A 22,029-nucleotide genomic window follows, 5' to 3' on the forward strand; every position below is an offset into this window, starting at 1 on the left:
CTGAAAAGGAACAGGGGCATCATCCCAGGAAAAAATTACTGCAAGAGGAGATTTTTGAGAAGCAGTGAATGAATAATGAGTCCAGATACAGAGTTTGAGAACTGTTCTGGACTGGTACTGAAGGAAACATGCTGGAAACGCAAGCTGCAAAAAGTACTTGCTCACTCAGGTTGCTAGAGGCAGCCTGATGCTAGCCATGTTCCTCTGCCCGTGTCCTCTGCTAAAGAGAGCTGCATGGCCTCACCGTGCAAACCCACGGAGTGCCAGACTGCAACACAGAAAGGAGATAAGGAGTAGGACAGAGAACACAGGAAAGACAGCTGAGCAAGGTCCCTTCCTACCTGATTTATCCTAAGGTCTTGCGACAACAGGGCTGGTGAAAGGGCAGAAAAACTCAAAAGGGGACAAGAAAACTGGTGTGCGCTTCCTGCATTCCCTCAAAGGCCTCCGCCAGTACACGGAGGAAAAAATCACGCCGTGGTAGCAGACTCCATCACACAAAGCAGCAACAAACAGCGCTGTGCTGCGGGGTGGTAGCACGGAGGGGGGGACCGGAGCGGGGCCGGTCCCGGGGACACCCCGCCCCACCGGGGCGGGACGAGGCGGCAGCCCCCGCCGAGGGGTGTAAAAGCGGAGCCGACAGGACCGGGAACAGCGAGCGAGCAGCCGGGGCTGCGCTGTGGAGAGGTGAGAGGGTCCGAGGGGGCACTGGGGACCCGCTCCGGGACCCCCACCAGGAGCGGGGCTGAGCCTCAGCCCTCACTCCTCACCTCCCTGTTCCGCAGGTTGCACCAAGTGCTGGGATCGCTGCGCACACATCGTCCGGAATGGCAGCCGAGGTGAGCGTGAACTTTGCTTCTCTGGCGGGGTGGTCTCGGGAGGGTTCTCTGGCACAGGAGAGCTCTGCTGAGTTAAATATTTAAGTTCCTGGCCAAGAAACCTGCCATTGCCTTCAGGTCCTACAACCTGCCCGGGACAGACTGCTAACCCGTGGGATTTGTTCCTGCTGACTTGGGTTTGGGCAGGAGGTACTTTTCAGCAGGTTGTATGAAACTTCTCCTTACAAAAGCTGCATTTTCAGTTTCTCTGCCTGGTAGGCGGGACATGAGCAGTCATCTTAGCCAGTCCTGCTCTCTGCCTCCAGAACGGCTGCTGCAGCCCTGGCCTCCTCAGTTCTGGGTTGCAGACAAGTGTCCCTCAGCTGCCAGATGTCACTGGCCACTCCTCTAACCAGAGTCCTGGGGCTTGATAAAGCTAACCTTTCAGTTTTGATTTCTTGGACTGCAATTGTATCTGTTGCAATGTTTCAGCTGACATCTGTTTCTCATCTCTACCTGTTTCTATTACTTTGGTGGAAACCCCTATTACTGAAGATATCCTTAGATATACCTGTTCCTCATGCAAGCACTTGGCTTCCAGCCTCTAATTTAGCATCCCCTGTGCCACCTTTCTGCAGGCACCAAGTGCACAATGAGGACCTATAACATGTTTCTTTTTCAGTTTTGTTTCCCTCCTCTGCCCTCCCTTGATTTTCTGGTATGAAAAGCCATGTGCCTAGACTCTTACCTCTCTAGGCTCTCTCCTTTTGTCCTTCCTCTCAGGCATGTTGTTTCAGCAGGGATGGGCAGAGATGTGGAGACAGTCACTAGGGAAGAAATTTCTAAAGTTACTCAACAGTGCTTTTGTCTGACAGATAAAACTCTGGCCCAGATAAAGAAGCAGCTGTCCCACCAGCTTCTTGCTGTCCATGGTAGTTAGACTGTACAGCAGAAGACTGACAGGGGTGTTCTTAAAAAATCATGTATATAAGTAATTCTTATCTGCTCTGCAGTGGTAATTGTATTTAGGCCCTTCCTTTCTGGTGTCTGCACTTTAAGCAGTACCACACTAACCTTACACCAAAGCTTGCAAGCACATCACAGACTCTGGAGATACTTGAGGTGCTACAGTGTGGCTTGTCCTGGCCTAGAGCCTGTTGTCAATCAAAGAAAGATCTCTCTATTAGCACAATTGCATGAAAAAGTCTTAGAATATTAACTTCCACTATATTCCTTGCTCACTGTTTTATTTTTTACCCCCTTGAAAAAGCTATCAAAGGGTTTTTCACCTGCAGCTCCCTCAAAAGAGAAATCCATGCTGGTCGTGTACCATATGCTCTGATAACCATCCAAGGACTCCCTCCAGAGTAAAGTTTCTTGGAGGATTCCTGAGCCAGACCTCAAGGGCTAAATTCTATTGACAGTGACATGTTCTCCACCTTTACAACTGCCTGCAAAAGGTCCTGAAATCCAAGGGCCTTTCTGGTCAGTGCTAAAAGGACGTGCTTGAGCATGGCCTTGATACTGAATAAATAGATCACTGCATGCTCCTTGCATAAGATGATAAACGAAGTTATTAGGCCTCTAATTTGCTTCTTCCTCTCTCTTAGGGGAATAAACTCTGGGGAGGGAGATTCAGTGGAAGCACAGATCCAGTCATGGAGATGCTCAATGCTTCCATTAGCTATGATCAGAGACTGGCTGAAGTCGATATCCAGGGGAGCATGGCTTATGCCAAAGCCTTGGAGAAGGCTGGGATCCTACCTAAAAGTGAGCTGGAGAAGATCCTGAATGGTCTGGAAAAGGTATTAATGATTTCCTTCACAAATCATCATGTATGCTGGAATGAACTTTTTTTCCAACAGTACCTGTAGTAGCCTCCCTGATTTGCTGTTCTAAAAAGTGTCTTTTAAATGTTCTAATAACCTGTCCCTTATGGCTAGGCATGTGCTGAAGTGCTTTGTAAAAGGGAAAGCTGTCCTAAACAATGGCCATGACTGGCTGGTGTATATTGCCCTTGCACACTGCCAGTGTTCATTATGGAAGCCTCAGCGAGGTGTGTCACCTGCCCACCCATCCCCTTCAGACTCAACATGCACCAGGAACTGCTGCAGTATGAATCAGGAATATTCTTTTTCTGCTGGCACTTGGGATCCCTTTGAATCTGGCTGTCTGAGTTAGTAGGAAGCAATGCACAGCATTGTATAGGGGTGACGAGCAGCCTGCAGTAAGCAATTTTAAAAAAAAATATTCATTGTTGTTGCTCACCCACCATGGACAATGGGGACTCCATACAGTGTTTGTATAGGAACATCTTTGTGTCACTGACATTTCAGCTCACTTTCTCACTGCAAGCCTTAAATCCTCCCATAGCCATAACACTGCAGGGTCATCACAGCAGAGAGATGAATCCCACCAAGCACAACACAGAACCTGGGGATAGAGCAAGCAGCCAGCCTTGGCCTGAGGGAACAGGAATGCCAGAGCTCACATAAGGCTTAACACTTTGATTTCCACTGGGATGGCAGATGTTGGTATTTGCTGGGTACACTCACAGCCCCACACCACATGGAAAAGGTTGTGGCTGACTGGTGTTTCTGCTGATGTTTGTAGATCTCTGAGGAGTGGTCTAGAGGAGTCTTTTCAGTGAAACAAAGTGATGAGGACATCCACACTGCCAATGAACGCAGACTAAAGGTTTGGGTCCTCTAAACTCTTGCTCCTGTTCCTCTGTAGCTAGATCTGCCTGATGTTAAGTACTGGGGCCTCTGTCCCACGGTGAAATTCCTCTGGACCTTGTGGTATTGAAACCCCAAGTGCATCAACAAGTACCTCTAACACCCTTCTTGTGAAAGGGGCACCATACAAACCTAGAGCCCAAACTTGCCCTTGCCATGAAGTGATCCTATGGCTACTCACAGGATTCTAGAGCTGAGTATCTTCCAGGCAGGCAGGAGGTCTGATCATGTGGAATCTCCTGTGTTAGAATACAGAGATGCTGATAGAAATTCTCCTCTTGTCCTCAGGAACTGATTGGAGACATAGCTGGAAAGCTGCACACTGGGAGAAGCAGGAATGATCAGGTATGGACAGAATGTGGGGGGTTTTGCCCCCTTTCTACTCCTCCCCTATCTCTCTTCAGGAGTCTTTGGACAAGAATGGCCTTTGTCTCTCTTCTTGGAGAGCAAGAAATGGTGACATTACCACAGCAAAATAACCAATGAGGAGAGGAAGATGCACCTTCCCATCACACAGAACAAGGAGGGCTTTACTTTATTCTGCTTTGACTGACTGTGGTCAACCCCATACAGGTTGTGACTGACTTGAAGCTGTTCATGAAGAATTCCCTCTCTGTCATCTCCACTCACCTCCTGCAGCTCATTAAGACCCTGGTGGAACGTGCAGCTATGTAAGTCCTTTTCCATATCCACAGCCTTGGCTTTGAAGGGGCAGGAGACTTCCAGGCTCCTTCTTTGACTGACACCAGCCAGGGCAGATGCAGGGCCTTCTGTGGAGGAGGAGAGGAAGAAAGATATCAAGTTCTGCACAACACAGGCTAAAGAAGTTCTCTTTGTGACCTTTCCTGGAAGTCCTGATGTGTACCTGCCTCTGCCTCTGCCCCTGCCCTCTATCCTGACAGCTGCTGCTCACCTCTTCCTCTTCTTTCACATGCAGAGAAATTGATGTTATCTTGCCTGGCTACACCCACCTGCAGAAAGCTCAGCCCATCAGATGGAGCCAGTTCTTGCTCAGGTAACCATCCTTCTTCACACATATTGGGAGAAGCCTTCTCCACCCTTGGGCCCTACTCATCCTCTGAGGGGGCAGCTGGGGGTAGTGTCAAACTAGATGCACCTTGTAGCAAGAATTCCCCTTGTTCCTGTGTCACTCTGACCAACCAGGGACCCAAGAACTGAGCAGGCAGTTCAGTCTCATTCCTTGTACATTCCCATCCTTTGGTCACAATTACCTCTTGGTCCTTGTGACATTTTCTGACTTCAGGTGCTTCATCTGTCCTGATGTTTTTTCCTAGCCATGCCGTGGCACTGACCCGTGATTCTGAGCGCCTGGGAGAGGTGAAGAGGAGGATGAATGTCTTGCCTTTGGGAAGGTAAAGTTTACTTTTTGTGTAATCCCTGTGCTTCAGTTTTCTCTGTGAAATGTCTAGGAGCTAGATATTGACATCCCCTGAACCACTGTCTGTGTGCCATATATGCTGTAGAGCTGTAGGGCACAAGCCTTGCTTCTCTCACCAAAGAGAAGACTGTCACTGCACTGATACTCTTCTCCCTTCTTGAAGTCAAGAACTACAAGGCTTTCATCAGGCAAACCTTCCCCTTTGGTAGAGAACTTTTAGTTTTCTCCAGAGTTCAGAGCTCATTGAGCCTCTAGCCACACTGTGTGACACCAGAATGAACAGGAGGAAGTCCTTACAGAGCTGTCATCATTGCCTGCTCAAGCTTAATTTTGGTTGGAGTGTGCAGGATATCAGTATGACTTTTGTTTCTTTCTCCCCTGGCAGTGGTGCTCTGGCTGGCAATCCACTGGACATTGATAGAGAGCTTCTGCGTAGTGGTAGGTGTCTGCTTGTGACTGAGAGGCACAGGTCAACTCATCATATCTAGGATTTGGGGGAGCATTGAGACATTCTCCTGAAGTTATTTTGGATGTGTTGCAGCACCTTAATATGGGGATGGAGGGTACTAGATAAAAAATGGAAATTATCTGATGCTCGGTGACACAGCTCAGCTCCAGTAAGCCAGGAGGCTTTTTGCTGTGAGACAGCCCATGAGGTGAGAGCATAAACAGCTCTGCTGCACACCCACTGCTTGGGGCTAATAACAAAACCCTGCTCAGCATGTTTGTGCTCCTAGGACTACTTAAAAGGCTCAGTCAGCTGCATGCTGGAGCAATCTGCTGCTTTCCAGCTCCAGTCATGCCAAGCCTGACCTCCTCTGTCCATCACCTTCCTTACAGAGCTGGACTTTGCTTCCATCAGCCTGAACAGCATGGATGCCATTAGTGAGAGAGACTTTGTGGGTAAGCACAACTCAACAACTTCTTCCCATGACTATTTTAGAAGCAGGCCCTTGAGACTTTTCCAGCTAACTCCCTTCAAGAAGATAGCAATCCCTCACTAGGAAGTAATTATACATAAAATCTATTTGCTCACATTTAAACTCCAGTCAGGGTTTCCTGGGTTGTCAAGCAAACACCTTTTCCACCTCCTGTTTTCCTGTTTTCTCTGCAGTGGAATTCCTCTCTGTTGCTACCCTGCTGATGATCCACCTTAGCAAGATGGCTGAAGATCTCATCATCTACAGTACCAGCGAGTTTGGCTTTCTAACCCTCTCTGATGCTTACAGGTAGGTCTCTGGTCTCTGGGCAGGGACACTTTCACTCTGTCTCCCCTGCTCAGCAATCCTTACCTCAGTAAATGACAGAGTGGTTAGAGATTCCCTGCTGCACAAGGCTGACACATCATTAAAAGGCTGGCATAAAGGCAGAAAAGCAGCTGAATGTTCTTCAGTAATGACCACTTGTTTCTGATTCTGGTAACTCTATGAAGTCTGGGTTTTGTGCACACATGCCTTCCCAGCAACTGCTGGCAGAACAAACTTCCTCCTCTGCTGGGAATGCCTGCCAAAGCCCTGCCTTGACTGGCTGGATTTACAATCCTAACAGATTTCCTGTCTCCCAGGGCAGCACAACCTCAGCCCTCCCTCCCCGAGCTCACAGCAACACTCAAGCTGGCCTGCTGATACCACCAGTGGACAGCCTTGGGGGGAAGAAGCCCCCCTTTTTCTTCCCCTTTGAGAGGGGGGACTGTGTGGTATCTCCAGACAAGACTGCAAAAACAAAAGCTCTGCTTTGGAAAACAAGAGAAACTCACTCAGTTCACTCCTTTCCAACACCCTAGAAAGGCACCTGGGGATGAGGGACCTGTGTGTTGCCCTTGGGGGGCTGGGTCAGCACAACGTGTGACCCGTGTCTGTCAGGACTGGGGTGTCACTCACTGTTACACTCCATGCACCTTTCTTTCAGCACGGGCAGCAGCCTGATGCCTCAGAAGAAGAACCCTGACAGCCTGGAGCTGATCCGCAGCAAAGCCGGTCGTGTGTTCGGACGGGTGAGCCCGGCAGAGAGAGAAGTGGGATGGGGAAACTGCTCAGAGCAGGGCTGAAGGAACCCTCTGACTTCTCACCCCTCTGTAAACAAACACCCCCAGCCTAGGCTCTGAGCCTCTGCTGGAGCAATGGGCTTCCCTTCCCAGAGCTAACTGCCTCACCTCTTTCTCTCCACAGCTGGCTGCTATGCTCATGGTTCTCAAAGGACTTCCAAGCACCTACAACAAGGATCTGCAGGTAAAACAGATTTCTGTGGCATCTCTTTGGGCAGACACAGACATCTTGTGCCCCCGAGCAGCCTCACCCTGCACGTTTCCCTGCACAGACCCCGCTTGTGTGCAGGGTGCTGAGAAAGTGCTCCCTGTTCTAATGCAGGAGGACAAGGAGGCTGTCTTCGATGTAGTGGACACCCTGAATGCTGTGCTCCAGGTTGCCTCTGGAGTGATTTCTACCCTCCAGGTAAGGCTTAGGCCTCTCACTATGGATCAAAGTTGTGGAGCACATTCTGTGTGTAGCACAGGTAAGAGAGCTCTAGAGGGGTCCTGAGGTGAAGGCTCCTCAGTGCCTCACCCTTGCTTATGGTTATGGCCCCCAATGTCAGCTCATGTGTCCCCAGGGAGGAGCTGATGATAATGTCTCCCTCTGACCATCCTTTCTGCAGATCCACAAGGAAAACATGGAGAAGGCTCTGAGCCCTGAGATGCTGTCTACTGACCTGGCTCTCTATTTGGTTCGTAAAGGAGTAAGTATCAGAGCTGTGGCTTCTTTGGATGCAGAATAGTGCTCAGTGAGGGCCTGAGATGAGGCCTTCTGTTCTGTCCCCAGGTGATGATCAGTCTAGGTCACCAAACCTGGATTCACATGACATTACCCTAAGTGAAAACAAGCCAACCAAAACAGACAGCACATCCACTTTTCCCTTTGAAAAACACCCCAGTTGCCTGGTCACTCACTGCGGCCTCTGCTTCTCACTGCAGATGCCATTCAGACAAGCCCACACTGCCTCTGGGAAGGCCGTCCACCTTGCTGAGTCTAAAGGTACCACCATCAATAATCTCAGCCTGGATGACCTGAAGAACATCAGGTTTGTATCACTGTTACTTTGCCCACAGGCAGCTATCAGCCTCCCTTTGCATGGGCCTCCTCATGGTGCCCTTCCCCAAAATGCATGGGCCAGACAACACCCCAAAATCCTGGCCTGAATGCCATTACTGATGGGTCTGGAAACACTGGAGGGGCACAACATCACCACCATTCAGCTCCAGGAGGGCATGGGCAGGACTATTGGGAGGAACAGAAGAAATTCATGGCCTGACCTGGAGGCACCAGTCCTCCAGAAGAGTATTTGCTCCAGCCTCCTTACTCTGCCATTCCAGTGACCATGTAAAGCCCACCAGCAGCACCAACTAACACACCACTGAAGCCTCTTTTCTTTCCTCCCCAGCCCCCTCTTTGGCAGTGATGTCTCCCAGGTCTTTAATTTCTTCAACAGCGTGGAGCAGTACACAGCTATGGGTGGCACTGCCAAGAACAGTGTGTGTGCCCAGATTGAGCATCTGAGGGAGCTGCTGAGGAGGCAGTAAGGAACAAGTTTAGAGTGTGGGAAGACATCCCTTGGATGAAGCATTGTGCCTATCACACTAATCTGGAGTTAATAAACACTGGGGTGTATGTAGTTCATTGAAACTCCTGTCTTGTGTCGTTTCTTCTTATGCTTACTTTGCTTATTTTTGTGCAGTCAGATGTCACTATTGTTTCCCTTACCTGCAGAACATGGCAGTAGGCTGGAAGGAGGTGGGTGAGGACTGGTCTCACTACCCAGTTTGGGTCACTGTAAATGCAGCTCTTCAGACTGATGCTCTTGACTGGCATCTCTGTGAGCAGGATCTCAGGTGATCGTGCTCTGTGTCTCTTTCAAAGAGGAAGTTCATGTTCAGTCTGGGAGCTCTCATTGCCAAGTTTACCCATTCCAGTGCCCATGAATATCACTGATGTGATGTTTGATATTTAAGGTGTACAGGGAATGAGTGCTGTGCTCCTGCAGGATATCCAGCAGTTCACCAGAAATGCAGTTATAATTCCAAGTCAGGGTGACCAGGCTGTGGAAGTTAGAGTCTGGAGGAACAAGGTGCTGCTGTAGATAGGAAGGTGGAGACTGAAGAAATTCTCAGTCTTGCTTTCAGATATAAAGCTTTCGTTTGTCAAACAGCTCAGTGAATCCAAAAGTTTGCAGCCTTATTCCAAGGTTATTGTGATCCTTTTAAGCACATAGACCTGTAACCCACAGCAACACATCTATTGGTAAGGGATATCAACTGGGATATTGATAAGGGATATCAACCTAACTGTGCTACAGTGTGTGAAAATACAGGGGTACAAATAACATAGTGTGGAACTTTTATAAAACCATAGCTCTTAGGAACTTCCAGCAAGTATGTTTGTAAGTCTTGTGTCACAAAGCCTTTCACTGACCTGCAATAAGCTGAGCTGTTTCTTCTGTAACTCAACCAGATGCAGCAAGACCGACAGCTGCTTCTTGCACATCAAAGTACACATTCAGGAAACAAATGCAGCCTGCAAATAAGAATACAACAAAATTAAAATCCATCTGATGGCATTTCCTTCCCTCTTTGCCCCTGTGGAACTTCCCTCCATCCTGCTGTATTCCTAGAGAAGTTCTGAAGGACACAAAGTGAACAGGAAATGTTTCCATGCCTGTCCATTAGAAAAAAACTGCTCTGGACTCAAATGAACGGGCATGGTAATCCACCCAGCACCCTTCTTTGCCACTTCCAAGAACTTCTTCCCTTTCTGCTTCATCAAGTGACTCTAAAAACAAATAAAGGAAGTAAATAAAATAAACCACCCCCCGGGACACAGCCCAAAGACACCAACTGTTCTTACGCCAAACTACCGCTGGTTTTGCTTGGAAGAGCTCGCAGCCCCATCCGACCGCCCCCGAACCACCCCAGAAGCGGGATGGGGCGGGACCCGGGCCCGCCCACAACTAAGATGGTGGCGGGCGCGGGGTTCGGTTCGGCGGGGTTCTGCCGCCCGCTCCTTCTGCTGCTGCTGCTGCTGCTGGGGAGGGCAGCGGCCCGGGGGGGCGGAATGCTCTACCCCCGAGAGACCCCATCCCGGGAGCTGAAGGAGCTCGGCGGTCTCTGGAGCTTTCGCGCCGACTTCTCCCCGGGCAGGGACGCGGGCTTCGTGCAGCGCTGGTACCGGCGGCCGCTCCGGCAGGTACCGGGGGGACGGGAGCGGGGGGTGGGTAGGGGCTGCCCCTTCCCTGCGGCACTGGGGTGCTCTCCCCCCCGGGAAGGGTCCCCCCCAGAGCTTTCCCCCACCTTTCCCCTCCGGGCTGGCTGCTCCTGCCCCTCAGCCCGGACACTGTGCTCGGGTTCTGTAACCCGCATCCCCCCGGTTCTGCTCAGCACCCAGGAAGCGCTTGGGTGAGCTACAGACACCCTGTGCTGTCCTAGAAGTCCCTGTGCCGTAAAAGCAACGCTGGCCTTGCACAACATTTATCGTTCAGCATAAAATCCGTGCCTGGGAAGGTCGCTCCTGAATTATTTATCCAAAGTAGCCAAGGACAGATGAACAAGTTTTAGTGTAACTGAAATCCATTACGAAACTAACACCAGAAAGAAGGCATGTATTCTAGGGATAAAATGTGCATGTCCATCATTTCTGTTTTAGCCCCTTTGAGAATTATTTACAGAATGGCAGAAGGAGAGGGGAGCTGAAAGACACCCTGCAGCTAAAAGTTTTACAAAGAGACAGCCAGAGAAGGGCCCGGGGCTGAGCCCCCACCAAAGCAGGGCTTAGATAGGGATGCTCAATCTGCTACAGACATCAGAGAATCTCCTTGAAGGAGGCACACATGGCTGTCCCAGCCAAAGGTTATTCTGTATCAGATACTATTAATTTTCCTGCTGGGCTTTTCTGATGTCTAATAAAGATGATGCAGTGCAAAGTCTCTCTGCAGTACTGGTGCAGCTCAGTGCTGAGTCAGCCGCACACGATGCTTGCCCATGGGCAACCAGACCTTCCTTGTTCTGCTCTCTGTGGAAAGACTTCTGTAGGAAAGGGGAAGTGTTCCAGCAGTGGTCATTTATGGCAACATCATGAGTGCAGCAGGTGCTAAATAACCAAGCAGCTCTATTTTGCAATAGCATCCCATTCCCACAGTGTTCAAACTATTACAGCACTGTCAGCCTGTAATCCTTTTATAAAAATAAGCAAGTGGCTCCACTGAAATCCTAAGGAAGCTACACTGCTTTCAGGGAGTGAGAAAGGCCAGACTCATCCCAAACAATCTCCACAGACCTTCCTTGAAGGATCTGGTTCAAAATATCCTCAGCTCTTGCTGCCCTTCTGCAACAGTTCTGCTGCTGCCTGACAAGCAGCACCCCTTACCAGTGGACTGTCACAACACCAGCATTGTGCACCAAACAGCTAGAGCTGGACAGAGGAACTACAGTCTGTGGTAAGTCCCAGGCTGAAACAACAACCTGGGTGTTCATTTTTTCCCTCTCATTGCTCAGATTTCAAAGTACCACAGCCAATAAAAGTATTTCCCTATGGTAAATCAGAAGGGGGAAAAGATGAGCAGCAGTTTCTTCCTGTAGGAACAGTCTCCTGGGCCTAGTATCAAGTAGGACTTGGGTAGGATCTGTGACAGATCATACCAGATTCTATACAGATGTTCTCAAGTATTTGTACTTGGCAAGGGGGTTGTGGAAGGGGAAACCTCCAGCAGTACAGCCTGGATAGCCAGGGCAGTAAAATTTCTTCTTTAAAATTACCTGTTCCCTCCTTTTCTCTGCAATTCCTGCCAGACTGGGCCCGTGATTGACATGCCAGTGCCTGCCAGCTTCAATGATATCACTCAAGACCCCAACTTGGAGAACTACATTGGCTGGGTTTGGTATGAGAAGGAGGTGCTGCTTCCTCTCCGCTGGCTCCAGGACAACTTCAGCACCAGAGTGGTGCTGCGCTTCGGCAGTGCCCATTACTACTCCATTGTGGTATGTTGCACAGGAATTATGTTCCCAGAATTATGAGAATTAAGCAGAATTAAGCAGACTTGCTCAGCAAACACATCTCTGACTGGGTTTTACATCAGTTTGCTATTTTCTTAACTCTTGGCTGGTTTTCTCCAGCCAAGAACTTGGCCATGTTTCCCAGGTTTCACTTCTCTGATCCACCAATATCAGGACTAGTAACTAAAACATTTCCTTGCTAAAGGAGCTGCCCAAAACTGGGTCTCAGAGTGACACTTGATTGTACATGACCCAGCCCCCATGAAAGGAAGGGTTGCTAGATTGATCCCTCTAAGAGCAAGAGCCCAGAATAAGGTTCAGTGTTACCTGGAATTTTGACTGGGCTCTTTCCCTGCTCCCTGCTGCTTGCCACAAAACTGCTGCTGCTTAGACTTACAGATGTCTTCTCCTGCAGTGGGTCAATGGAGTGCAAGTCGTGGAGCATGAAGGGGGTCACCTTCCATTTGAAGCAGATATCAGCAGCATTGTCCAGGGCAGCCCAGGGGTCCCTTGCCGCATCACTGTCGCGCTCAACAACACTCTGACACCCCACACTCTACCTCCAGGGTCAATTCAGTACATGGATGACAAAACAAGGTGAGCTGCTAAAGCACTGTACTGCTGAGCTGATCCCAGGGATGAAAGGATGGGAATTTATTAAGCTGCTTGTTTGTAGCAACATAGAAAAAGCATGGGTTGGATCTATGCTGGAATTCATCAGTTGAGCAGACAGGAGTTTAAGCTTGAGCGTTACGAGATACCAGCACTGAGTTACCACATCTGTAACATACACAGGGAATTCAGATTAAGTGATTTGCTAAGCTGAAACAATGACAGATTTGACAAGCTTGAATTTAGCTATCCTGATAGCTGCAAGTTCCAGCTATCCTGCAGGACCAAACCCATTCAATGTGTCAGATGTTTGTCAGCTTGTAGTCTTCTTCAGTGTAGCAGCAGTAGCACTTCAGGGGGATAGATCCATCCTGCTGTAAAGACTGTTTTACTACCCAGCATCTATTTTTACATGACTATTTTACATTGCTAGCATCCATATGCTGCCTTCAGTTCTTCTGTAATGAAACATAATGTAGCCATTTCTCCTGTCTTGCTCACTTAGGTATCCCAAGAACTATTTTGTACAGAACATCAGGTTTGATTTCTTTAATTATGCTGGAATCCATCGCCCGGTTGTGCTTTACACCACTCCTTCTGTCTACATAGATGATATTACTGTGACAACTGCTTCATCAGAGAGTGTTGGTAGGTTCAGAACAATTACAGCAGCTACCTCAGGCTCCAAATGGAAATGACAAGGGCAGCAGAGAAAATCCCCTGCAAAAGTCTGATTGAATTTGGTTTGTAGTGGCTTTTTCTTGAACCTGAGCTGGTCTATTGCACAGCTCAGCAGCTGCAAGAATATAGTAAAGAGTTCAGAAGCAGTAAGGAAAAAAAGAAGTGCTTCCAAGAGACTTGTTAAAGTGAAAAGATGATCAGGTCTTTCTCAAAGTTGAATTTCTTAGTAGAGGCAGTATTTCTGCCACTTAAAGCAGGATTCTCTCTTAGGTAACAGAGTTGTGTGATACACAAATCTTGTTGGAAACTTCTGGACCTCAAGACAGACAGGTCATGCTGTTTACGTTCAGCCCATGCCAGTCTGTTCTGCATCTCCCACATTTTTTAACATTGCTGGACATGAAAACCCCTCAACATATGATTCATGCAGTTTTCCTTTCATGTCAGTTTCTGATTGTCTTTCATTTTCTTTCAACTAGCAATGGTGCAGTATCAGGTATCGGTTGTTGGCAGCACACTCTATTCCTTGTCCCTGAGCTTACGTGACCAAGAAGGTAAAGTGGTTGCTACAGGTGATGGTGCAGCTGGAGAGCTGAAAGTCCTGAACCCAAATCTTTGGTGGCCTTATCTGATGCATGAGAACCCTGGATACCGCTACTCCTTGGAGGTAACAGTGATGTTTCTTCCTTTCTGTCTCAGTGCCCTCTGACTGTCTCATAGGGTTACGGAGCTGCCATGTGGCCCATCTCCCGTACTCATCTTCTCCCACAGATCTTGTTCATATGACCAGAGTGGCATTGCTAATTATGCAGTAATCAAATCAAGTTTTGCCAGCTTCCTGGGTGCTGAACCGAAATGTCTGTCACAACAGGGGCATGCCTGGAGTTTGTGCATGCTCTCTGAGGTGCTTGCAAAAGGACTGTTATTCTGTTACCATGAGATATCACGATGAGGGTAGATTCTCTGAGGAGCAGGCTGCTGACCTCTCAAAAAGCTTTGCCATGCAAGGAGCTTTCTTTCCACTTTGTAAGACAAGAGTTCAGCTTCAATAGCACAAGCCTGGAAGACTCTTGTGTGAGTTAAGGATGAATAGCGATGTTTAGATGCAGAAATTAAGGCAGATGAGCAGCTGTGTTTCCAGAGGCTCAGGTTTGTGTCTCTTGTGAACAGATGAAATTTTAGTCTTTGCCTGGTTTAGTGGTGCAGGGCAGAAGAGGTGCCCTGCGGCCTTGTTTGAGAAGATGAAGTGGCCCAGATGTTTACAGGGAAAAGAAACTGAAGCTTTAGGGTAAACAAACCCCAAGTCGGTCATCCAAGGTTCATTCTTCATCCTTCAGCTTCCCCATTTCCCATTTCAGGTGAAAATGCAGGCGCAAGTGAACGGAGCATTGCTGGAGGACCTGTACACGCTCCCGGTTGGCATCCGCACCGTCCACGTCACCAGCACGCAGTTCCTGATCAATGGCAGACCCTTCTACTTCCACGGTGTTAACAAGCACGAAGACGCAGACGTAAGAGTGTGGTGCCCATGGCGGGAGCACCTCACGGTGCCTTGCATCGTCTCACCGCAGCACTGCCTGCTCCTTCCTCCCCTCTCCACCCTGCCCTTCCTTTACACGCCTTGGGGTAAACTTTTTGCCAGCATTAAGGGGACACCATGCCCTGCCCTAGTCATAACATCGCTCTTAGGGCACATGGGCACATGGGCTGGCAGAGGAGTTAACCAACTCCCGGACACGGCTTCCAGTCAGAAATAGCTCTGTTTCCTCACACTGGGAAACGCCGGGGACAAAGTCTCTGGCGGGAAGGGAAGGGCTGAGCGGCGGCGGAGCCGCAGGGTGCGAGGCACAGCGCGGCCACAGGGAGGCGCTGGGTGGCTGGGAGGTGAGGCAGACAGCTAGAAATGGTGACCGGGGGTAGAAACACTAAGTGGGGGTGCTGGCTAACAAGAGGAGAAGCAGTGACCCAGCAGTGTGACAGAGCATGATGTCTCTTTTTCCCTCCAGATCCGTGGCAAAGGCCTCGACTGGCCCCTGGTCATGAAAGACTTCAACCTGCTCCGCTGGCTGGGGGCAAACTCTTTCCGCACCAGCCACTACCCCTACGCTGAGGAGATCATGGACCTGTGTGATGCCTATGGCATTGTGGTGATCGACGAGTGCCCAGGAGTGGGGATTAAAATGGTGTAAGCAATCGCTCAAAGGACCCTTCCCCTTCTATGTTCGTCTCTGCCACTGTGTTCCCCTCCCATCCTGGGGCACCCGATGTCCTGACAGTGGAAGTACTTTGCTCTATTTAGAAATTGTCCCATTGCGCCATGTGTGCCGAGCGGAGTTGGGCAATCGGAGGGAGTTTTGACACATGGCCATTGTGTCATTTGGTCTGGCTTGGTTAACAAGCCCAAACCATGGCCCTGAACTGTGCAGCAGGCTTTGGGGAAAGAGGGCAGAAGCCATATTTGGTGTCAAGGCTCAGCTGTGCTTATACACCCCAGAGACTTGAGTTTTCACGGGGAAAAAGAGAGGGAAGTGATTTCATACCCTCACCTCACTGGGTCTCACTTCCTTTTGCCTTTAAGCGAGAGCTTTGGGAACAAGTCCTTGCAGCATCATCTTGATGTGATGGAAGAGCTGATCCGCAGGGATAAGAACAGACCATCAGTTGTGATGTGGTCAGTAGCCAACGAGCCAGCGTCGGAGCTGCCCCCAGCAGCTCACTACTTTAAGTAAGTGCTTGCACACAGAGCTGAGGCTTGAATCTTGGCAGATGATGCATCTTCTTCCTTTGGGAGGGCACAAAGAAGTTATAAGAGAGGGCAACTATCTTTTTGGGGGAACCCTAAAACAGTGCCCACAGATGCAAACTGAAAGCAGAACTGCTGCATGTGTTGAACTGATGTTCAAAACCCACAACAGTCTCAAAATGTTGTTTCTGAACCCGAGTATTTCTTGTTACCAACTGAAGATGAGGGCTAAATTATTTGAGAATTACAAAGCTGCAAAATATTTTGCTGTAAATTCTGAAGACAGGGTTCTTCATTTAGCATTAGTTATTTGTTCTGCAGGGGACAGTGGCACTTCACAGCCACTGCTTTGAGACTCTGCAGACCCTTTGGTTTTATTTATAAAGAGATTTAAGCTTTGGGTGGCCAAGAGTCATATCTTTTGTAATGGGGTATCAGCCTGTAGATGCACTGAATGATCTATCATCCTCCTGCAATACTGAGGTAGCAGCAGAGCTTAACCTTCCCACTCTGTCTCATCTCCCTCATTTAGGGTGTCCTCTAAAGCAGCCAACATGTGACTGCTCTGTCTGCAGTAGTTTAGGGCTGTAGTGTAGTGTAGTGTTTTATCAGAATCACACCCCAAGAGTTGTTTAGAAACTTCCCTCTACCCTTCTTGCATTTTTACCAGACTCACTGTCCCTTCACCAACTTGCAAGCTGCTGGCACCAACAGACAAATTAGTGTGTTTGCATCTGGTATGATTCCACTCTTTTGGGGTGTGCTGGCCATACTGTGTGACAGATAAAGGTCTCTGTCATACTTGTACTCTTGCAGAACTGTCTAGAAAGCAGGCATTTTTTAGCAGATGATCACTAACTGTCCTGCAGTATTAATTAAAAATACTCTGTCTGCTAAATCAAATGTCTAAGGGGGGGTGAAAGGACAGAGAGCTTGGGGGAATGGGACTGTGCTTCTCCATGCTGTTGTTGAACTCTTGTTTTACTGTTTGCAAACAGGACATTGATAGCTCACACTAAAGCTCTTGATCCCTCCAGACCAGTAACCTTTGTGACAGATGCTAATTACGCCCTTGATCATGGTGTAAGTCTACTTTACTTTCTAGATTTTTTTTTTTCATTCATACATTAAATTTATTCCTCTTCTCAATTTGACAGTCCTTTCCCCCTCACCTTCTCAAGTTTACTGGAGATACTTAACAAGGAAGAAAACTTACATTTTTGTTTCTAGTATAAAGCACTTTGTCCTGTAGCTCTAGTCCAGATGAAAAAAACCACATCTGTAAGAGAGAACACATTCTTTGTCTTGGATTCTGTTTACATTGTCATGCTTGCTATTCCACTGATTGTGTTTACTAATGCTCAGAATTTTCACTTGCAATGAAACCAAAGCTTAAACCTCTTTAAAATGCTAACAGCCCTTTAAAAGTCTAAAGGGCTGGGAACTTTGCTTTAATTCCTGCTTTAAACAGCTCTAGAAGTTCTTTGGCAGATGTCTGATAATGCTGATTAATCTAAAAGCTCTTCCAGTTTCGTAATTAAAAGTTCTAGAGCTTTATAAATAGCCAAAAGACACTTTTCTTGGATGTTTGTGCCTTAGGCTGGCAATAGCATGAAACAAGGATACATAAATTTGTTTCTGGCTGGTTCCTACATAATTTTAAATTTTTCAAGATGCCTTTGTAATCTTGGTCACTACTGTACAATAAAAACTTTTTAACAGTTTGTGGGTGCATGATACTACCCCATGTCCCTGCTACAGATTACACTTTGTGTTTCTTTCAAGCTGTCCTACAATTAGAAGGAACAGTATTCTTTATCTCCCAGAGGTTTGTTCCTCCCTGTCCCAGGAAAATAAAACTGGTGGCCTTACTTCTGAAGAAGCCCAGCAGGGATCAGCTCTTGGGTATCCCTGTTTCATCAGGCATGCACAGACTGACATCCTATCCCCAGGAGAATGTTCTGACCAGCTTGAGACAACACAGAAAAATAAAGCCAAAGAACAGATCTCATACACTGATGTGATATTAGAACTTTTTTTTTCTTTTATTACAAAACATGTTAAGAGAACATTGAACAAGTTACATACAACATCACTTTATCTTTAGTGGGCTTCATGCCCTTTTATCATACTGTCCATGTGGTAGAAATGGCATATAACTTGCAGAATGCTTAGTCTTAGTATTGCACCATTGATGCACAAATTTAGTTGTTAGTCAAAATATTTGACCACTAACTTGATAATCACATTCCAGTAATCAAAAAGTACATCTAAATGTACCAGCAAGCCAGAGACATCTTGGAAATTCAAAAAAACATCTAACAAACCTGAGGATGAAATGGGCTGATCTTGGCTAACTCTTTCCTGTGACTTCCTAAGTCTGTAAGAAAAATGCCAAATTAATATGCTATTAGCTTGTTAAACTTATCCTGGTTTTTTTTCTGGGAAAGATGTCATATTGGGAGTGAGAAGGGTAAGAGACTTTATTCTATGTGTAATGAAAGGAACCAAAAGGAAGATTTAGCTTTGTAAATGAAGTTGTCTTCTTTGAGCTCTGCGACAAAATGCTTTCACCTTGTTTTCTGTAGGCTCCTTATGTGGATGTAATCTGTGTAAATAGCTACTTCTCCTGGTATCATGACCCAGGCCACCTGGAAGTTATTCCACTACAACTCACAACACAGTTTGAGAGCTGGTACAAAACCTACCAAAAACCCATTATTCAGAGTGAATATGGAGCAGACTCAGTTCCTGGACTTCACAGTGTAAGTATTATGGACACTGTGGATGGAAAAAAGTCACTGCTCTTCTTACAGGGTCAGCAAAACTTAACTACTTAATTAGAGATAGGTACCATTGAGCCTGACTACTTAATTTTGAGATGCATTGACTTGTCAGTGTCTGAAAGGCTCCAGAATTGAAATCCTGCTCCACCCAAATCAATCAGCATTGCCACTGCCTAACAGAGGTTAGATTCCACCTAAAGAGAAGTGTTTCTCTTTCAGTAAAAGCACTGAGCAGTCTGAAATCTGTACTTTGGCATTTGTAGAAAATGCTTAATTGGAAGATACAACACTGGAGAGCAGACATTAATTTCCTAGTGCTGTCCTGCACAGGAGGAGTTGGCACTTCTCTACCCATCATGATTAAGCACCTTTACCAGCCAAAACCACAGACTACCCTGCTCCCCCTACATCTGGCATGGTGTTTGTATTTCATGTGCATTTCCTTACAATTTCAATAGTTGCTACTCACTGTTAAATAATCATTGTTACGACAGTGGCAATGAAAAGACCAAGCAATTGTAAAGCTTGTTTTCAGGAAGCAGGTCCCCAACAAATAGGAAATTAACACATGGAGCCTTTGCTGAAATTAAATGTCACCTTCATCCAAGGTCACCTTTTTCTCCTGGCTGTAGGATCCACCTCTAATGTTCAGTGAGGAGTATCAGAAAGCTCTGCTGAGCGAGTACCATTCCGTTTTTGACAAAAAGAGGAAAGAGTATGTGATTGGGGAGCTCATATGGAATTTTGCTGATTTTATGACTAATCAAGGTAAGCTTATATTTATATTCTAAACAACTCTCCATCCTCTTTGCAAGTTTTACATGGTTTATGACACACAAAGATCATTGTGCTGTAGGGTAGCACAAAAGGGCCTTCTGCTTACCAAGACAGAATACAGCTGGTTTCTGTGACAAAGTCCAGCCAAAAGGGAAGGTCCTGCCTGTACTTAATGCATCCTCTCTCTCTTCAGCTCGAGCTCCTAGATGTCCCATCTGCAAAGATGCTCCCAGATCATGAGACAATGCACTAGGGGCAGAATGCAAGGGAAATTTGTGAGCAGACCCCAATGACCATTTCTTGGCCATCCTCAATTTAGAGCTTCAGCCAGCTATTTCATTTACAACTACCCTTAGTAACAGAGCACTTTAAATAACATATTATTAACTTGGTAAAGGTTTAGCAATAGAGAACCAGATCACACACAGGTAGACAGCTGGCCACCATGACACTCTGTCCACTATCAATAAGTGATAAGTGCATTTGGAAAAGTTGGGGCATTACTTCATCTACAGGGCAAACAGCCACACAGAAATTAAACTATTACAACTCCAAAGGTGACCTTGTATGGAACCAGTTCTGCATATGCCACTTACAGTGAGTTAGGGTGTTCATGAACACAGTCAGTGTTCATTTCAGGCAGACAGACAGCATTAAGAAGAATCTGTGGAGCACCAATACCAGTTTTAGAAAGCTAAGTCATTGCAGAGAAGCAATCAGATAAGCAATAAGTTTCAAAGATAAGGATGTAGAAAATGTGGGCAAGTTCACATACACTTCCAGTCTCATTACATATTGTGATCACCTTTGCTAGTTTCCTATGAAAACTAAAATAGTCAAAAAAGGATCTAGACATGACTGAATGACAGTACAGTCAAACAATAATCAACACATTCACCATCAAATGTCAAGGTGGAACTAAAGGCAGAAGGAACATCTGCTATAAATATAATACTGATCAAGTTAATGAGCATACCTGAATTAACTGTCATCACCTTACCAGTTTTAAGTACAATGAATTGCAGCTATATTACTCATTTACATTGATTAATCTTGCCAAGATGACACAAATTACATCTGCCAAGTTCCCTGTTGTACCTGACTATCTGTAGAAGTGCATAGGTCTCTTTCACCTAACCTGATTTAGTACATGCAATGTAACAGTTCACAGTAGGGGATATTAAGAGTATTTTATATATACTTGCTTTATTTTATAAATTTTCTATAGGGACCACACGTGTTTTGGGAAACAAGAAAGGAATATTTACCCGCCAGAGACAGCCCAAATCAGCTGCATTTGTTCTTAGAGAAAGATACTGGAAGATTGCAAATGAATCAAGCTGTCTTACTCCTATAATAAAATCACATAACCTCTTTCTAAAATGAAATAAAAAGGTACAGTGGTTGAGAACTATGCTGAACTTTTTCATTAATTTCTGTTTAAATTATATTTATGCCTGACTCACCTCTTGCAAGTCTAATGCAATTTCTATTCCACCTGAAGTAGTTACTATGATACAAAGTAGATCAGAAACAACTGCTTCCTATGCTAAGCCATGTCTGTAGGCTTCTTATTTCCAGGTAGTAAAATAATTAGTTGGAGTTTCAAGGAGGTGAAGTTAGAGATCCTGACTGAGGTACCTGTTTATGGCAAAAAAAAAAAAAAAAAAAAAAATTCATGACACAAATTCATGCTAAAGACTTAAAAAAAAAAAAATCCAAGTTACTCTAAATGAACATCACATACCCCACAGTGCAAATGAGGTTTTCCAGTTATACTCCCCTAACAGTTAAATACCTCAGATCACTGTAAACTGTGCACAGGATTACTGAAGAGCACAATTTCTAGAGCTTCTCTTGCTGGACAAAATGTATGTGGCTGGCTGAGAAATTCTGACAGTTCACAGCATTCAGGAAGTGTATGAAACCACTTCTGGGAGGATACCCAACATACTCCAAGACAGTATGAATTCATACTACAGCAGCAAGGTGGAATATGTTGGAGAAGCAGGTACTATATCAAAAGAATTTTGATTAAAACTATTATTTTAATCACAGTACCAGAACTTCCACTATTACAAGGGGCTTTACCTTCCACCACAGAAGGGCTTCCTTCATATTAAGCTGTCACTATGCACTACAGTAATTATAATCTAGAGGGTGGATTTGATCCAAGCTTTTTTGATACTGGCCTGAAACATTCTGTGGAAAGGTGATGTGTAAATTAACATGCACACACTGCTTTGGACAGAAAGGTAGTGTGGTAATGTGCCTTTCAGGCTACACACATCTTAAAGAGGACTCCAAAGGCCAGGCTTAGGCTGTCATAGATTGTGCCAATACTCACAGAAAGAGCTCAGAACACTCAGTCTGCAAACTTCTTATTGCAACGTCCCAGGGCTGTCCTGAGAGCAGCCTCACCCCTTGCAGAACCACAAA

At 46.5% G+C, this 22,029-nt stretch overlaps 2 protein-coding genes and 1 long non-coding RNA gene across 5 annotated transcripts; 2 read left to right on the forward strand and 1 right to left on the reverse strand.

Moving 5' to 3' along the window:
- The first annotated feature begins 571 nt into the window (after positions 1-571).
- Positions 572-8,632, forward strand: LOC103525712 (argininosuccinate lyase). Of its 2 annotated transcripts, none has more exons than XM_030462289.1 (17): positions 572-687; positions 786-839; positions 2,429-2,623; positions 3,432-3,515; positions 3,845-3,901; positions 4,130-4,227; positions 4,494-4,571; positions 4,852-4,929; positions 5,341-5,393; positions 5,796-5,858; positions 6,070-6,184; positions 6,864-6,948; positions 7,124-7,183; positions 7,322-7,405; positions 7,608-7,688; positions 7,924-8,030; positions 8,391-8,632. In XM_030462289.1, the coding sequence occupies exons 2-17, from the start codon at positions 828-830 to the stop codon at positions 8,527-8,529; spliced, it is 1,389 nt and encodes a 462-aa protein (XP_030318149.1). In that variant the 5' UTR covers positions 572-687; positions 786-827; the 3' UTR covers positions 8,530-8,632. The 2 variants fall into 2 exon arrangements, with proteins under 2 accessions (XP_030318149.1, XP_030318148.1); XM_030462288.1 differs by lacking the exon at positions 8,391-8,632 and adding an exon at positions 8,059-8,384 and having other exon boundaries at positions 7,924-7,984.
- A 1,273-nt stretch (positions 8,633-9,905) lies between these two features.
- On the forward strand, positions 9,906-21,036 carry GUSB (glucuronidase beta). Of its 2 annotated transcripts, XM_030462287.1 has the most exons (13): positions 10,165-10,189; positions 11,274-11,435; positions 11,788-11,976; positions 12,407-12,588; positions 13,109-13,251; positions 13,764-13,951; positions 14,643-14,795; positions 15,291-15,469; positions 15,863-16,009; positions 17,026-17,110; positions 18,616-18,792; positions 19,446-19,581; positions 20,819-21,036. In XM_030462287.1, the coding sequence occupies exons 3-13, from the start codon at positions 11,806-11,808 to the stop codon at positions 20,974-20,976; spliced, it is 1,719 nt and encodes a 572-aa protein (XP_030318147.1). In that variant the 5' UTR covers positions 10,165-10,189; positions 11,274-11,435; positions 11,788-11,805; the 3' UTR covers positions 20,977-21,036. The 2 variants fall into 2 exon arrangements, with proteins under 2 accessions (XP_030318146.1, XP_030318147.1); XM_030462286.1 differs by lacking the exon at positions 11,274-11,435 and having other exon boundaries at positions 9,906-10,189.
- On the reverse strand, positions 18,049-20,814 carry LOC115599361. The gene is made up of 2 exons (XR_003988342.1): positions 19,697-20,814; positions 18,049-18,407 (listed from the first exon to the last, which is right to left on the reverse strand). It is a non-coding gene; the product is annotated as an uncharacterized LOC115599361 (long non-coding RNA).
- Positions 21,037-22,029: the final 993 nt, after the last annotated feature.

The sequence above is a fragment of the Calypte anna genome, chromosome 19 (genome assembly GCF_003957555.1).
Source record: "Calypte anna isolate BGI_N300 chromosome 19, bCalAnn1_v1.p, whole genome shotgun sequence".
Lineage (NCBI taxonomy): Eukaryota > Metazoa > Chordata > Aves > Apodiformes > Trochilidae > Calypte > Calypte anna.